Here is an 18489-nt window from a genome sequence, read left to right on the forward strand (position 1 = left end):
TGTATTAGTGAGCTATTCTGTTTCTCTTTTATATGGATTTTTGCAGCTAATAAAAAACCCTCACCTAACACTTTGAAACTTTTATAAGGCAAAAAGACTCCTTTAATATTTTTTTCTCATTTTTGGTCTACAAAAAAGTATATAGGTTGGATGTGTCAAGCAAAGTTGGATTTACCATATTTGAATATCATGTACTTTTTTGTAAGTAATTATGGATTATACCACGCAAATATCAATGCACATATAAATATACCACACATTTGTGTAAGAATTTCTGAATCTTCCACCTAACCATGCTATGGCCTTTCAAAAAGGACATTTCAGAACGGGCCTTAAATTTTACACGCCCACCTGAGATACCTAGTGCGTATGGTCACACAGCAAATGAATGACAAATTTGGTGGTAAAAAAATCCTCTAAACTCAGTGGTGTGAGCAATATATTAGTGGAGGTGTTCCCAAAGTGATACCCAGGAAAGCATGTACGCTAGAAAATTTGTCTTAGACTTTAGAGTTAACACTAACCCACCTCATGGATGTTAAAGTGACTGATTTGTTAATAGCTGTAGCAAAGAATCACTGTGGTCCTGATCAAGGTTTGGCATCCCTAACTCTACAGTAAACTTACTACTTAAGTGCTTAGTAATCCCATAAACCAGAACAGAAATAACAGGGTGTAAGCTAAACATTATGCAGATAAGAATGTCTGGACCTGTTCTGTGGCCTTCATCACCACAACAGCCAGCCAGGAGCACACTACTACACATTAGGAGACATTGGCCAAGGTGTGGCTCCTGAACAGGACCACACACCGCATGGAGACATTAAGGATGCCAAAGAGCCTATATGCTAGCATTACCGGAGTGGCAAGAGGGGCTGCTCACAGCAACAGCCTTCCGTTGGTCTGCTCAGTGATTCAGCATGCTTCCAGCTGAATCTCATAGCTCAGCAAAACCAGACAGTCACTGGGAAACTATTTTCATCTCTTAACTGGAAGTTATCTGCAGATTAGCCCCAACCCAAACTCTCTCAAAATATAATTATCCCAAAATCGTTATGAGATACACAGGAGAAGACTCAAAGCTGGCTTCTCATGAATGGAGATCTCAAGCAAACACTTAAAGTGGCGGCTATCATGCCAAGAACAGAGTATTTTAAGCTTTCATTACGTTCTATAGCATACATCTATGGATGAACGCAGCCAGAACGAACACCCACATATTCAAAAGAAGATAAATGCACATGTTCACTAACAAATTAACCATTTGAGCAGTAAAACGTGCACTGAATGTTACTACAGTAACAATAAGCTGAAGGACATCACTGGGGAGGTGAGTTCTTCCTTAACGATTATACAAACCAGGTACCTAATTGAACACTGTTCAATAAAGCTCTTAATTCTTAGTACTTAATTAAACAAGCTATATTCCCAAACCTGGAATTACCGTGCTGCAAGTTCTTTTTTTCTTTTCTTTTTTTTTTTATTCTTATATACATTTCACTCCACATTAACAGGAATTAGATGATGGCATAGCCCCTGGTTAAATTGTATTTTAGTTTGGTTAAAGAACTCCTAAGAATTTAGTGCTTGGTAGAGTACCATGGGATAAAGCCCTGAAGAGAAGAGGAGCCCAAGATGGCTGGTTAATATTCAAGAATCTCCTCCAAGCTCAGGAGCAATGCACCCCAACAAAGACAAAGTCAGGCAAAAAATCCAGGAGGCCCCCCGGATGAACAAGGAGCTCCTGGACAAATTTGAACACAATAAGGAAGCCTACAAAGGGTGGAAACAAGGACAGGTAGGCTGGGAGGAATACAGAGAAATTGTCTGAGCAGCCAGGGATCAGGTTAGGAAACCTAAAACCCTGACAGAATTCTGGCCAGAGATGTCAAGGGCAACAAGAAAATCTTCTATACGTACACTGGTGATAAAAGGAAGACTAGGAAAAATATGGGCTTTCTCTGGAAGGAAACGGGAGACCTGGTTACCTGGGAACTGGAGAATGCTGAAGTACTCAACAATTTTTTTGCCTCAGACTTCACTAGCAAGTGCTCCAGCCACACAGCTCAGGCCACAAAAGGCAAAGGCAGGGACTGGGAAAATGACGAACCAGTCACTGTAGGAGATCAGGTTTGAGACCATCTAAGGAATCTGAAGGATCACAACTCCATGGGACCTGATGAGATGCATCTGCAGGTCCTGAGGGAACTGGTAGATGAAGTGGCTAAGCCACTATCCATCATATTTGAGAAGTCATGGCAGTCTGGTGAAGTTCCCACCAACTGGAAAAGGGGTAAGATGGAAAAAAGGAAGACCTGGGTAACTGCAGGCCACACAGTCTCAGCTCTATGTCCGTCAAGATCATGGAGTAGATCCTCCTGGAAACTACGCTAAGGCACATGGAAAATAGGAGGTGATTGGTGAAGCCAACATGGCTTCACTGAAGGCAAATCGCACCTGACAAATCTGGTGGCCTTCTATGACAGGGTAACAGCATTGCTGCATCAGGGAAGAGCAGCTGACATCATCGACCTAAACTTGTGCAAAGCATTTGACACTGTCCCACATGACAATGACATCCTTGTCTCTAAACTGGATGTAGATTTGGTGGATGGACCTTTCAGTGGATAAGGAATTGGCTGGATGGTTGCACTCAAAGACTTGCAGTCAAAGGCTTGATATCCAAGTGGTGACCAGTGACAAGTAGTGCTCCTCAGGGGTCAGTACTGGATTGAGCGCACCCTCAGCAAGTTTGCCACCACCACCAAGCTCTGTGGTGTGGTTGACAGACTAAAGCGAAGGGATGCCACCCAGAGGGACCTGGACAGGCTTGAGAAGTGGGCCCATGCAAACTTCATGAAGTTCAACAAAGCCAAGTGCAAGGTCCTGCACGTGGCTTGGGGCAGCTCCAAGCACAAATACAGGCTGGGTGGAGAATGGATTGAGAGTAGCCCTGAGGAGAAGGACTTGGCAGGATGTGTGCACTGTGTTGGCAGATGAGAAGTTCAACATGAGCCAGCAATATGTGCTTACAGCCCAGAAAGCCAACCACATCCTGGGCTGCTTCAAAAGAATGTAGCCAGCAGGTTGAAGGAGGGTGATTCTGCCCCTCTACTCCACTCTCATGAGACCCCACCTGCAGTGCTGTGTTCAGCTCTGGGGCCCCCAGACTTTTTCCAAGGGCAGGTAGTGATAGGACAAGGGGCAGTGGCTTTAAATTGAAAGAGGACACATTTAGAGTATATATAAACAAGAAATTCTTCACTATGAGGGTGGTGAGGCACTGGCACAGGCTGCCCAGAGCAGCTGTGGATGCCCCATCCCTGCAAGTGTTTAAGGCCAGGTTGGATCGGGCTTGGAGCAACCTGGTCTAGCGGTAGGTGTCCCTGCCCACAGCAGGGAGGTTAGAACTAGATGATCTTTAAGGTCTCTTCCACCCCAAACTATTCTATGATATGATTCTATGCTTTATCCACAGACCCCAAGTGCTTTAGAAGATTCCAGCTCTAATTGCTTCAGTGATGGATGTTTTTTTTTTTTTTCTTAGTACCACAAGCTTTAATGGCTTTAGACATTCTCAGCTCTTTTTTAGCACCTTCAGAAGCCCTCATCAGGTAGCACCATTTCCTCTTTAAAAAGTCCATCTGCAGGGTCACTCAGACTTTGCAGGAACTGGGAGGCTCTGAAAGCAATACAGCTCTCAGATCAGGAGAATTTTTTTTGTTTTGTTTTATTTTTAAAACATTACTTACTCCACACAACTATTTCAAAGGCTTTGACCTCCCAAGGCTTGCAACAAGCAGTTTTCAGCTATATCCAAGCTGAAATGTTCTGAGTGTTGACAACCAGGTTATGCTGAAAATTATTTCCCTGGAGAATTCATCTAAAATATGCTCTATTTATTGCACTCAGAACAGCAGTGCTTAAAAAAACCTAACAGCCCACACAAGAAGAGCTGCAGGTTGTTCAACGTGAAAGGTAGATCTGCATTTATGTGTCTGAGGAAAAAAAGGAAGCCTCCACACACACTGGACAAATTCTCTGACTGTACCAGATGTGGGTACATCTGGCATGCTGTCAAGACTGTCCTGGTCAACAGAGGGAGAAAGGGGTTCACTCCCAAGAGGATTACATACATGCTTCTTCTCCATAAGAGCAGTCCTCCTCTCTCCCCTGACCCTAGGCTAAATCCAGTAGTAACTGCTGCTGTATTTGATCAGCAGAAGACTGACTGGCATAATTAGTCCCTTTCATCCCAGGGTACGATTACAGGATGCAGGCACAGGGAGTGAAAGCTTTCAGTTGCTTGCTACTGAGGTCTTGCTCAAAGTATTGCTAGAGCTGAAGAGCTCATATCCAGCAGGGCAAGACAGCATCAATTCCCCGTATTTATCCTTTGCTACGTATGCCAAAATCAGTAAGTAGCATGCTGCCTCACCATGCCACGAGGGGCGTTTCTCAGAATGGTTTCGATCTGCAAGGGGGCCACAATATAAACATTTCCCAGACACGTCCTACACTTTTAGCTCTGCTGGCTAGCAACAGGAAGGTAGCAAAATACTCCTGTGAGTAGAAGTCAGCCAGAAGACTGCAAATTACGTTGACCAAAGAGCCACCACAGCGTTGTTTATTCTAGTCCAAAACTGGCACGAGCTGTAACAGGACAAAGGCACTGACTGCAACTACACTAAGGTTTCTCAGAATGGCAGCACTGCCTCATCCACAGGTCCAGCAGAACTGTATACATCTCAGTAAACCTTTGTCCAATTTCCAATCCATGCAGTTATAGCATTAGTCGGAGGCAACATGCTTATTACAACACTAAACAAGCTTCCATACTTTTTTTTAATACTAAGATTTACACGCATTACAGAGCTCTCACAGCATTGCGAAGTACTCTTGCGTACTTCGCCTACCTGTGCATTAACTCTCCATTGCAGTTTTACCAGCTATCCCTATGTCTATAGAAAGGGCCATGTGACAACTCCAGCTGAATGGGAGGAGATATAAAGTTGAAGTTCTTTACACACAGATATGATTTTTTTCAGCACAAATAGTCTCATAAGTATTACCCTGATAACGAATAATTTGTACTATTCTTTTTTGTGTGATACTGTCCTCTTAAATCTCCATTTGTTTTTTTATGCATAAACATATGCACCCATGTCACAAAATGTTCTGTTGAGCTCCCCACCAGCTGAAAAGCATTAGAACTAGTACTACTCTTATTCTTCCTGCCACAGACAAGGCTTAGAGGAGCAGGTCTTTTGAAACTAGACTCTACATTGAGGAGTGCCTGGAGTATGTCTTGTTGTATGATATGTGGTGCTTAAACTAGGGACAGCACATCTGAGGAGATTATCATCCAGTGGTAAAATTGTTTGGGCTGTAGGAAAATTCCAGTGGTGGCACTTCATAGTACAAAATTCAAAGCTGTTTTCAGTGTGCAAAGCAGGCTGCAAAATAAAATGCACAATTTCCGGGGAAAACTAGTACTGTATGACTAGCTCACCCGAAGTGTCATGGTATTTACTTAGGAACTTCACTTTCATTATGCATACCTTTGGTCTGCAGGGAAAGAGAAGTAGCGGGGGAAGTCTGATATGATAATATGAGCAAATGCCTTTATTCTGACTTTTGAAATCTCCTCTGGAAACTCTGCATGTCCTTCTGGAAAAGGAAAATCTCTGTTTTTTCCTTATGGAGAATTTCTTGTGGGAAGTTCAGTGACAGGATGATTGATGAGAAGCTAATGCTAAATCCACTAAAGTTATAAATCCATTCCACACCAGGAAGTAAATGGTACTTTGTCAAATAGGTATGAAGCAGAAACATCATGATTTACAGCATATCACAGTAACAAGTTGCACCTCGTCCCTGGCAAGTGCCCCTTTTAATTAGGCACTCTTTTGCAACCTGAAGGCCCAAAGATTTAAGTCACACAAAATCTTCAGATTACAACTTGGCTGGACTGGTTGTTAATCAGTGTTAATTCCTGTAAGGGATTCTTTAACCTCTGTGCAAAGCAAGAGCTCCCAGCAGCTGTATTGACTCTGCACAAAAAAACAGTTGCAGTCTTTCAACTGTTGTTTCTCTAAGGAAGAGGAGGGTGCCAGGAAGCTACATCTTTTATGATTCCTTAGGTGACCATACTATGCTAAAAGTGCAAAGTGTAAGCATTCAGCAGCAGTATCTATCCCTTCTGGCATCGAGGGGAAAGGATAAAACCTAGGATGTCCAAACACTTTGGATTCAGGACTTGAACCTGCTTTATGGGAACAAAAAACAGAATCCCCATCCAGCAGCGCGAGAGTAATTTCACTCTTCTACTGAAAGCAACAAAGCAGGACTGAAACTTCACCCACCACCAAAGAGCTAAGGCAATTTTCTAGTCCTGTGCTGCAGATCCAGAATATTTAAAGTCTACCACGGTATGAAAAAAACAGTATTCAACAGTGATCCAAACACTGGCAGACAGGCACAGGTGACAGACTAGGTGCTTTGCACTTCAAGGAAACAGCATCACCAAAACCAGTTTCACCATGTCTAAAGTAGTAAAAACCTGTTATATACACACAGGTTGTATTCTGTGTTAGCATCAAATTAGTTCCTTGGCAATTCTTAGATGCACTTCTGAATTCCTGTGGCAAAAAAAAAAAAAAAAAAAAAAAAATCACATCCTGTGGCAAACAGACCTAGTTGACATACGGGGTTACACTCTGTCCTGTGTCTCAAACTGAAACTACAAACCACATTGTCCTCAATATACACTCTGTTAAAGGCAAAATTCACACAGCCATGGGTATCACTAGGCTTATTTCAATCACAACTCAGAGTTGGGCCACCACCTCAGTGACTGGCAAAGAACAAAGGGATACAGCACAGCTTATATACACTTATCAAATCATTAGCCAACGTCTGAAGTTTTTAGAAGTTTCCTTTGGTCTTGTCAGTTCTGCAAATCCATCACCTGACCCTGTCCCAGTTGATTTATCTATTTGGTTCCAGTCTCTGCCTCAGTTCCAAAGTCCTCCTCGGATCACGATCTTCTTTCTGCCTGCTTTAACTCACACAATCCTTCAAGCACACCTAGTTTTTGAACAAGCAATTCCTACTTACATATACTAATTTTTTAAAAAACACCTGTGTTTCTGAAAGCACCCGTGTATACAAATTGATCATCTATTTTTTCTCTATTCTCCCACTGATTAACTTGGCTGAGTTTTAAATCAGCCTTGGATTAGGGCCATACAAGTGACAAGGCCTGGTTCTGCCACTTAGCAGCTTCAGCACTTTACATTTCTTCATTCAAAATACATTTTCTTTAACACACTCCTAAGAAAGTCTCTGCATGGAACAGAGGCACACAGTGGAGAATCACACACGCATGGTGCTTACCTCAGTCTGGTCTCATCTCCTCAGCTGAGGGGGCCTTGAACATTTACATGAATACATCTGATCATGCTGCATCATGTTTTCCTTGACAGCTCTAACAAGCTGCTTAATTTTTCACACAGATGACTGCACTGTAAATGAAAACAGATTACATGAGTACTGAAAGCACAGCAATCAAAGCTATGGAAAAATGCACAGCTAAGATGGATGCAATTTACCATATCACACCACAGACAGCATTTGTTAATGCAATTCTTTTTCTCTTACATGAAAACAAAAAGGGTTAACAGACACAAAAATTGATGCTACATTCATTAAATTCCCTGCAACGGATATTGATACATTAAAAGGTACTCCACATGACAACAACATCTATTTTTATTAGTTTTGAGTCAGGTTACTTACTGGTTTTCAAAATTTGTCCCCAGCTCAAACTGTTAGGGGATCAACAATCAAGCAATTCTCATTTTCTCTCTACCACAAGAAAAAAAAAAAAAAGAACTAGAACTTCTGGCATTGTTTCAGTTCAGACTCCACTGTTTCACTATTAAATTATAGGTCTAGTTTGCTACCTCAGTCATCATCTTCAGAATTTATACTGGCCCAAACCTGAACCTGTCAGCCAACATGTGACCAGTAATAAAACAGGTACCAACTTAAAATAATTCAAGTAATTGTTTCCACAAGATTGAAGTTACATACATTAATAGCTCATTAATATCTTGTGCAGGCCAATCTCTACTGCCTACTCAGTTACTGCAGGAAGATAAGAACTTCACAAGTCAGACTGCCACATGTGTATCTCTAGCAGAGTTAAACAAAAGCAGCAAGCCGTTAAAACAGTGGTAGGCAAGCACACCAGTGGAAGAAAAAAAACCATAAATCACTGTATTTCTGCTTGCAGCACTTACCTCAGTTGTTACAAGGTCTCTGAGCAGTCAGCCCACAGCTCTTAAAGGTTCCCCAGAACAAAAGTCTTCAGGAAAAAATGGCCAATTATACCAAGCGTAGCTACAGCTGGATGCCATCAAGAAATCTTATCAGCTGCTAGGCAAATAAGATCACTACATGAAATTATTATGCAAACAGCACAGTCTCAAGAAAAATGTAACCTTTTAGTCTCAATCTTTCTTGCAAATTGTTTCCATATATTTGTTCTGTAGGGAGCTATCTGATATCTTCTGCCATTATAGGCACAGTGTCAAAGATATCAAATGCATTTTTATCCCCAGTTTATCCTAGCCAGAACTGGCAGTAAGGTTAGGAAATCAGAAGACCACTCTTTATAACCCAGTTAAAAAAAAAAACCCACCAAGTTTCATGCAGTGATTTTCAGTCTCTAGCTTCAAGTCTCTGGGGGCTGTTAATTACCACCAAGAGCTGAAAAGGGTACCCGAAACAATAATCCTGCTATCAGGACTTTTAATTCACGCCACCTTGGGCAGCAAGATCCACAGATCAGAAGTATTTACAACCACTGTCTCAGTAAAAGCACATGTGCTAGAGACAATCATACTTCTGCACATGCTCTAGCAATTTAAAATCCAATATCCTGCAGTGATGCAAAATGAACCAACGGTTAACCCAAAACTACCCTATTAACCTACAGCTTCACAAGGCTTCTGTGACCCACAGCTTTCTTCTGGTCTTAAGGAGAGCCGTATTCTTTGTTTTCTAGGTAAAGTGAAAAGCCTTCTCCTGTGTCCCTACCCTCTCATTTGACCAGTTCTTTCAGCTGTGCCTTACTGGATCTGAAAAGCATCATCTCCCTCTCCTCCCAAATCCTGGCAATTTATACATACTCTCACAAATATGCAAGAAAATAAGGGCAGATTCCCTTTGATTTCTTTCAACTGAAACGACAGATGTAGGTGTAAAGGAGATATAATGAGGCACGCTTTATCTTTCCAACCATTTGTCAGTTCTACTCAGTATTGTATCTTCAGATTTGCTTATTATCCTACCTGTTATTACAAATGAAATGAGAGTAATCAATATGGTGCATCGCTTTTACAGACATTAGAGTTCAAGACCTGCACTAACAGGGCAATTCACAGATGCTGAGAAAGGACAGTTTTAATTTCTATCTAAAAAGGCTTCCTCTTGTGCTGATAAAATACTGCTTCTCCCACCCACTATAGATGAAAGCACTTTCCCTCAAAGCCAAAGACGGTGGTTTTCCTTTTCTCCTTCTAGAGCATCAAAGAAGTGAAAGAATTTACTTATTTTTATAACATACTACTGGAGCCCATGAGAATATGCACATGCTTAAAAATCATGTATTCTGAAGCTTTACTGCACTGTCCCAAGAGCCTACCTGCTTTGCTAGGAAAAGCTGCTTACAGTCTGTAAAGGGTCAGGGCAGAAGATTATTTAATTAGGTGGCAGCCCTCACCTTGGGTTAACAGAGGGGGGGAATGCTTCATTCAAATTGCATCCAGTTATGTTTCTGAGTAAGGGATGTTTATATGGAGACCAGCGCAAGGCAAGTCAAAGGAAGATATGCTTGGGGGATCAAAGAGACGTGCTATATTATAAAAAACTCAAAACTTGAAGACAGATAAGGCATCACAAATAGCAGTTTAAAAGAAGCGTGCTATCAAAAGAACTGCAGCTGTAGTCCAGACACGTAAGCAGAAACACAAAAACTGTTTTCCAGGCATTAGGTCAAGCACTATGTAAGCCAAGTCATTACTGTTAATAACACTGAAGAACCGAAACAGGTACAGTTTACATACCTGTTTATTTAGCTGTAGCTAAACAGGCTTACAATTACATGAAGATACATATTTATCCTAGTTTGAATGGCTGCAATTATGTTGCAGATGAGCTTTACTAAAAACCAGAAACTGACAAAATACAGACTTGTCTGAAGCTTACTCTAAAAAAAAAAAAAAGAAAATTGAAATACCGGTATTTGCAAAAAGACTAGTCAGAAATATAGATAATATAATGCAAAGTGTTAAATGCAAGTCATGTTTTTATATAGACTCTTATCTATACATTAACACATGCCATCTTGCGTTTTTAACTTTTAGAAGTCAGAAAAGAAAAGCAACTTCAACACATATGCACAACAGAAAAAGAAATTAACAATGAATTAGCTCATCTTTGTACTGCATCTAGAGGTTCAAAACTACTAGCAATGACATAACTGCATTACAAGGTAAGAATTATATTTTCTAAGTTCTTGGCTGTCTCTACTTGGAACTTAAAAAGGTAACAATTAAGGTATTGTATTCCTCATTCCTGCTTATTTCAGTCCATTAACATTATGCAATAGAAATTCTAGCCATATTCAACTTCATTTAGTTGATTTTACTCCAGAATTGCATCTGCTAGATAAGGCTGCAGTGAGAGAGATGTAAGCAGCAAAACTGTTTTACATCAAAACTTTTTTTTTTTTTTGAGATCTTAAGTTATTATAATTTCATTTTTTGGCTAGAGTCCAGTTAGTTTTAATACAAGTTTTAAGTGAAATCTAGGAATGTTTTATTCCCACACATCCTAGCAACTAGATTCCGCAACCCCCACCCACCCCCCACCCCCACCCCAAAAAAAAGAAGAGTTGTCCTAGCCACACGTGTCTGTTAATAACAAAAGCCAGGAGATTCCTTCCTTAGATCAGACTATTTTACAGTTTATAATCTCTCACTGAGGCCAGGCAGAGGATCTTACCAACAAGGCCTTTTTTGCTGATTTGCTATTAACTCAAAGCTTACGGTTATGCATTAGTGGTTGGTTTGTTTTCTTCTGTTGAAAATTACCTTTTATTCATAACCATTTAGTTTCACTCATCACCATGTTCTTTTTACTTATTTTTCCCAGATTTTTCTGTGCAATGTCCCTAATCCACTCTTACTTCCTCCTGGCCAGCCTCACCCCGTTCTGCAGATGTGAAGGCATGCTGAATATCAGTTTCCAAACTGAACCTGCATCAGTCATTAACAGTTTCTAAGATCTGCACATTTATAGCCATGCTTGGCTTCTATCTTTCAGATCAAAACTTCTAATCTGTTCTTGATCTTCACAGTCTCCCTTTATTTATCTAGGTTCCTGAGCAGGCTTCCCACGGAGTATAAGAGATTCCCCATTCCTCTTAGCATTTGCACATTAGCATTTGATTTCAAGATCCCAGGTTTCTCCAGGAATTCTTAAGGTAATTTTTGCTAGCCTTAGACCAGCTCAGACTCCCACAAACAAGCCAACAGTGACAAGGCAGTTCCTTTTACAGAAGCTGAAGAGAGAAGAAATTACCATTTTAGACTGGAAAGTTCATGCTCGGCTATGGTCCTAAAAAATTAACCTGGTTTTAAAGCAATAATCCAGCCTTCCCTTCCCCCACAAATGAGGTTGCCATTCACCTTGAACTTGGCAGGACTGATTTGCATTTCCCTGGCAAAGTTTCTAGCTATTGTGAGCCAGATAGCAAATGCCTGAAAAACAACATCAACATCAACTGAATCTTCTCTTTGGCAGTATTAACACAACAGTATTTTATATGTAATTATTATTTTCACATCACCACTTCATTTGTCAAGTGTTATGCGCTGTGTCATGGTGCTCCAAAATAAACACATTCAGCAGATCGAGCACAGAGAGAAGGGCAAAAACAGCAAAGGGAATGTGAAATCAACCCATCATTACTCACTATCTTTCTTTACCCTTCACAGAGATTTTCAAAGGTGTCATCTGGCCTACTTAAAACTTTACAATACAGAGATCACTCCCTGAGGGTCATCCTTCCTTATGCAAGCAGTTGCATTGCCCTAAATCTTGCTTCAAAGGGCTTACTAAGACCGAATCTTTCATCTTTGTTTGCATTCAACTGTTTCAGTCATTTTATTTTGTAAACTATCCAGGATACCAAGCACACAAACATACATGTAAATGCATTTAAAGAATAATCTAATTACAGCACAATTCCTTTCCTTTTGTGTAATTAGCACTACTGAAACACAATACCCTAAAATCTGTTAGGTGCTGGAGCACCTTCCAGCCTGGATGGCCTCTTGAGCTGTAAGGTTAAAAACCCCTGAGGGAAGTAACAACTAGAACATCAGGAAAGCAAGCACCACTCCCACCTATGCTGAGGTTTCTCCCTGTCTGCATTTTTTTTATTTTTTTATTTTTTTTAGCAAAAATAACCTGTGGAAGAAAGCTAGAGCAGCAAAGACTCCAGCAACACGGCTGATGAAGTAGTTGAGAGAGGCCAACCTAAGCAGAGGGCACGTGGGAGAACCAGGGCAACCAGCTGCTTGCTCTAATAGCTCCTGAACACCTGAGGGAACCTTTCCCTAGGAGGAGACCTGAGGAAGCTAGCACAGGCCTATCTTGCGGCAACAGATAACACTCAACGCCTTACAGAGGGGACGTCCTAGCAGCAGAGCCAAGACCCCACAACTCTGCCTTCACAAAGGCTTCTCCCCCACCCCGTACCCTTGGGGAACCCCGCAGAGCAATCGAAACCGCCCCCACATCTCCTCTGGCCGCCATTTTGTCCTGCCCGCCTCTGCCTTCCCTCCCCCGCCTCGCTGCCTGACGTCACGGCCGCGCCCCGCCCCCGGCGAGGGCGGTGCTCGGCGCGGCGGGTGCCCGGATGTGGGAGGCCCCGCCCCCGCTGCTGAGCGTTAGTGCCGCTCGCGCCCCCTCCCTCGTTCCCTGCGCGGCGTTGCGGGTCAGCGCGAGCCACTGCCGCAGTGAGGGGAGCCGGCGCCGGCGGCAGCGGTGGGCCCGGGGCACGGCGGCGGCGACGACGCCGAACGGGCACAGCGAGGCCGGGCTTCGGTGGATTGAACTGCGGGGGAGACGCCTGAACGCCCACCCGCCGCCATGGTGAGGACCCTCCTTCGCTTCCTCTCCCCGCGGAGCCCCCCGCTCCCGCCCCGTCGGAATATTCCAGACCGGGCCAAGCCGCGGGGGTGGGGGGCGAGGCAACGGCCCCGCGGCCCGGACCGGCGGCCGCCCCGCCTCGCTGCCGCTGCCCTGCCTCTGACCCGTCTCCTCCGCCTCCCGCCCCTCACCGTCCACGTCCTCCCGTGGGCGAGCGCCTCGCTGGGCTCCCCCCCGCCCCCCCCTCCCCGGGCCACCGCGCTGGCCACCCCGCCTCTCCCCGGGGGCCGGCACGGCCCCCCGCTTCCCCTCCGCCGCCCACGGCCGCCGCCTCGGCCCCCCGCGCCCCGCTGCCTCCCCGCCTCCGCCCCCCGCCCCGGCAGCGCTTCGCGGGCCCGGCCTCCCCCCCCCCCCCCCCGCCGCATAGCTCTCAGGCCCCCCCTCCCCTCACCCCCGCCCCCGGCGCGCCCCCTTTCCCCAGGCCGGGGGTTCGCGCTCCCCGGCCTGCGCTTCGGCTGCTCCCCGGCGGCGCCCTGAGCGAGCCCGGCGTTGTGGTAGCGGTGTCTTGCGAGGGTTGTTCTGCCCTCTCGGGGGGGTGCCCCCTCCCCCCCGCGCCCGCCGTGCGGCGGCGTTTTGCTGTTCATGTGCAGACCGGAAAGCTATAATGCACGTAGCCCATGGCAGGGAGAGGGGGCACATAATGCATACGTTAACGGGGCCGGGTTCGGAGAGCTGACGCCTCAAATGGGATGGGGATGTGGGCTTTGAGGCTGCGGGGAGAAGGTAGGGCCGTATGGGCAGGTGTGTGCGTTTGGGTTGCTTTGCTTTTTAAATCATGATGGTTTAAATTTCCCTTCTACTGCCGTAAAATTCACCCGGAGATACAGTATGGAGTCCTGTAGTATTTTACGTCGACACTAGGGGTGTCTCCTGCTTTTCACCGCTGCCAAGAAATCAACGCCCTTTTTTAATAAACATTTATTTTAGCCTAAATTATCCAGTACCCTGGCTGCAGGAAGACTGGCAATATTTTGGTTTTACAGCGGAGAAATACAAGTGGTTTGAACTTTTTCGTTCTTAAACCTTTAAAAACAAGGCCAGCTGTTTATCACATTTCATGTCAGACCTCACAGGGCCTGGGAGCCAAAAATGGGTTTCCTTTTGTTTTTAAGCAGGGAATTGCAGTCGTTCTTCTGAAAAATAAAGTTATAGCAGAAACCAATGCGCCGTGCTCCTACTGTCTTAGTTGTGTATGCTTTAATGTCTTGTTAAATGTGCATTTGGAGAAATACTTTGAAATGTCTACAGGTTTTGGTTTCAGCTGGGGACTAAACCAGCGTGTTTACTGAATGCCTTCATGCAGGCTTGGAGTATGTTAAGACTGAGAAAAGAAGGCTTGTATTTTGAGAACAAGATATTAATGAAGTGGAGACTTTGAAAAAAGTTATGATTAAAAATTACACCGTGGTTGCGATACCGCTAATTGCTGTCAATATATAGATGAACAGTGATCGCCTTCCATATGACAGTTGTGCTCATGCTGCCATTAGGTGGTGGTTCTGTGAAAGTTTTGTTCTCAAAGGCTTGCCTGACAAGATGTGCTAACATGCATGAAAGGAAAGAAAATGTTGTTTAACCATGATGTCCGTGTGTGTTAGTGTCTTGTAATGAACTTTCATGTATGATTAACTTCAGTTACTTTTTCTTGATTCTGCTGTAACTAAAATGGTCCTAGCATATTTTGATGGTATAATCATGACTGATTTTGTGTATGATCAGTTGCAATGTGTAAATGCAGATGCTAGGAAAAAGTTATGCTGGATGTTATGTCTGCCAGTAAAGGTGTTTGTTTGCTCGTGTAAGCAGTAACAACACCAGGAGAGTTGTCACCCTAGCTGTATCAGTACACTGATTCTGATAACACCTGATCTTAGATGCCTTGTAGTCTGAAAACCAAGCTAAAACTAAACAGCTGGTAAACATTAAAAAACAAAACCCCAAACATTTCATTTCAGTTAATTTAGTTATTTTTACTGTCATTACCTTGTGGATTTTTCACTGAAGGAGTTGACTTTTAATGAAAGAGTAGACCTTGTTTCAACCTTTACTTTATTAAATAGAGCAATTCTCTTTCACAGTTTGGTGTAACATTTTTTCTGTGTTCTTACAGGGCCAGGGAGATGACAGTTACAGTGAAGAGAGATGAACGTATTGTTGTGTTCCTAGTAGGTAGCTTAAGATAACACATAAACGTCTAACGAGTCAAAGAATGTAGTTCTGGATGCTTTGGTATTAGCGAGTTCTAAAATAATCGATCAGGCAGAGCATAAGATGAGTCCATTACATAATGCTAGAAGTAATGTTGATAGGCTACTTCCGTCAGAGTTGACGTAGCAAGTTTTTCCTATGAGTAGTAATTTCTAGGAAAAGGTAAATAGCACAGATAGATGCTATTCAACAAGTTTTGGGTTAGGGTAGATAAATCTGTTTTCTTGGTATGGTCTGTATTCTGGTTTATATCCAGCTCTTGAGATTTATAGTTGTAGGACAGAAGACAGAATTCCACAGGAGTCACCCAAACAGTGTTATGTAGTGCACCTATCTTCTTAGACTATTCAGATACTTTAACTTGTTTTACTTGAGTGGTGGTGCTTCTGGTGCATTTCTTCCAGCTGAAGCTGATCTAACAGTGTTTCTAAATCACTGAAGCAAAGAACTACCAAAATATTTTTTGCAATAAAACCCTCAGAAGACCATTTTTAAGCATTGCTTACTATTTAGCAGGGAGGAGGGTATTAAATAAGTTGGTTTTAGCTGAAGATGACCCTAGTTTTACCATTAACAAATAATAATCTCACCGCTATCATTACAGATATCTGAATAGTCTATTCAGTGTTGTAACAGGTGGCAGGAACTGAGAGGCACTCACATGGTCCATCTTACAGCTTACTGATGGTCTTCTGCTGCAGGTGGAATGACTTGATTGAGGATTCAAACTGTGAAGCTCATGTGTTGGTCTTAAGTATTTGGTAGGCTTATTTAAGCCAGTTTGTTTAATAAAAGTTTTTATTTTGGAAGTAATTTTCAGAGGAGTAGTTCAGAGGCCAGTTTGAATATGGAAGTTTATTTAACTCTGTGATCTACAGAGGAAGAATCTTCCTGTTGGTGAAGAGAGAAGAGACTTTAAAAAGTAATCCTGTGTCACTGTGTGGTAGAAGTAGAATTCTGTATTTTTGTGGTTAAACTATTAACAATAGGGAGGATTGGAAGTTGGGTACTTCAAGAGAAAGCGGTTTGTGATGGGCATGCCTCGGGAGCTTCAGAACCACCCCTCTTCTAAGGCATGTGGCTTAACACGAAAGGGGAAGCATTAAGGGATTGAGTTAATAACATCTAAATTGAGAGTTTATTCATATTTTAAGAGATGGGAATATCTTCTGTTGATCAGTGCTAGAAAAGGAGCCTTCAGTAATTCTGGTATTTCTGGGGGGACAAATGAGGCAGAAATGCACATTTTAGTGACGGTTTCTCAATCTGCTTCTGCCTCCTTGTTTCCCTTCTTTTTGTATGTCAGAAAGACATACAAACTGATGTTGAGTTGTAGACCAGGCTGCTATGAGAAAATTATTTATCAGTTTTGATTGACATAATACATACTTTGAAGAAGAATCTAGCAACGAAGCTCTTAACAGCTTTCTCGTAGCTGGATGTTGAATCAGTGCTTGCCTGACAGTGTTGCAGAAAGAGTAGCTTTTTTAAATTGTAGGTGTACTTAAATATCGTATTCTCCTACTGTAGTTCATAAATTACACTTGCATAAGATTTTCAGCATTGCTTTGATTTCCCTGCTAAAAAAAGAATTTTTGCTTTCCCTCCCCTTTTTTAACAAAACACAGCTAAACACAGGCAGTAAAGACAAATCCTTATGGTAGTGGAGCATGAAAGTGTTAAGACTTTTTTGGTTTAGTTTCATGGAGTGGTGACCAAAAATTGTGTTCATAGGACAAACTTTTTGTAATTTGAGCTAATATATAACTTGAAAGCAATTTGCTCTTGTTTTCCTTGCCCCTCCTCTTTCCTCCTGAGCCTGTTCTCCCAGCTTCGGGTAGTATCATTTGTGAACTTCTGACAGGAGAAAAATTTCACTGCACTGTTCTTTGTTGATTAGCAGCCAATTCATTTAGTGACACATTTCCCTGTTTTCTGTCCTTTCCTTCTTCTGGCCTGTAGGTTTTTATCTTTTCCTAAGCTTGTTTATTCCTGTGTGTTTCCTATAGAAGGACCACAGGGGTGAAGCGGGCTGGCTGTTCCCACGCTTCCTACGTGCTAGTTCTTTGCCAGAATCATCATCAGAAATAGGCAAGGTGCTACTGTGTGATGTCCTTGTCACGATAAAACTCCTCTGCTTCGGGGAGAGCAAGCATGGGAGGGATGGGGGAGTAAAGATTGAAGTGATGGGGAAGGAATGATGGGAGGAATGGGTCTACGTCAAAAGAGAGGAGTGAAAAGTGCTTATGCTTAAAGGTTACACAGCTGGAACCTTCTGAGCAGGGTATTGTAAGAAAATTAGTATTTTGTTTTACTTGCATGCCTCTGTTAATTAAAACAGAAAAAAGTTAGGACTCCTGGAAGCTGTAAGAATTTTATTGGCTGACTTTATTATATAAATTACTTAAACATGTTTTTTCTTTTCCAAAGACCATAAGAGCTTGTCTTGCTGTGCTCTCGTGAAGCTGGTAAATATTGGCCTTGTTCTACAAATGAAAAAGTTTGAGGTCGTGGTGGGATAATAACTTATCCGAGGTCCTTTTTATTGTTTAGAAGTTAATGTTAGTATGTGATGTAGGAAATGGATAATGTGTTTGTAGCTCTGAAAATAAGTAAGTCTAAATCTAACTGCTATAAATTTTGAGAATTTGGGGCTGATAAATTGTTTGAGTTGGTGCAGCCACTAGAAAACGCGTTGCGTGTGTCCGTTTGGCTTAAGGCATGTGATGGTGTGCAGCGGTTGAAAGCTTGGTCATACACTGCCTTTCAACATCGTTGTAGCGTTGTGTTAGCCACTTAAAGTGACTTATTTTAGAGATTAGACCTGGAAATGGGCCTTTTATATCTCATAAAAGCGATTCAGTTTCTTAGATGTCATGGCTTAAACTAATCTTGACACCAGCACTTTGAGAAAGATCTGCTGCAAAGATTGCCTTCATGTGCTGAATGAAGTGGGACAGACTTGAATATGGACCAACATCTTTTAATCTGGAA

General features: G+C 42.7%; 1 protein-coding gene and 1 long non-coding RNA gene across 4 annotated transcripts in view; one reads left to right on the top strand and one right to left on the bottom strand.

The window, feature by feature from the left end:
• Positions 1-5517: 5517 nt before the first annotated feature.
• LOC130151098 (uncharacterized) lies at positions 5518-12845 on the bottom strand. Its single transcript, XR_008822503.1, has 5 exons — positions 11653-12845; positions 10134-10276; positions 8307-8442; positions 7399-7526; positions 5518-6641 (listed from the first exon to the last, which is right to left on the bottom strand). It is a non-coding gene; the product is annotated as an uncharacterized LOC130151098 (long non-coding RNA).
• Positions 12846-13019: 174 nt separating this feature from the next.
• The window catches only part of PPP3R1 (protein phosphatase 3 regulatory subunit B, alpha), a 40939-nt gene continuing 35469 nt past the window's right edge, over positions 13020-18489 (top strand). For 2 of the 3 annotated variants that reach the window (XM_056342817.1, XM_056342818.1), the window contains exon 1: positions 13029-13230. Coding sequence is in view for 1 of the 3 variants with exons in the window: in XM_056342816.1 (XP_056198791.1) it covers positions 13228-13230 (3 nt within the window). In the remaining 2 variants the exon portion in view is untranslated. Of the gene's footprint in view, positions 13231-18489 lie in introns of all 3 variants that reach the window. The other variant, XM_056342816.1, reaches the window with a different exon arrangement.

The sequence above is a fragment of the Falco biarmicus genome, chromosome 6 (assembly GCF_023638135.1).
Source record: "Falco biarmicus isolate bFalBia1 chromosome 6, bFalBia1.pri, whole genome shotgun sequence".
Classification (NCBI taxonomy): Eukaryota; Metazoa; Chordata; class Aves; order Falconiformes; family Falconidae; genus Falco; species Falco biarmicus.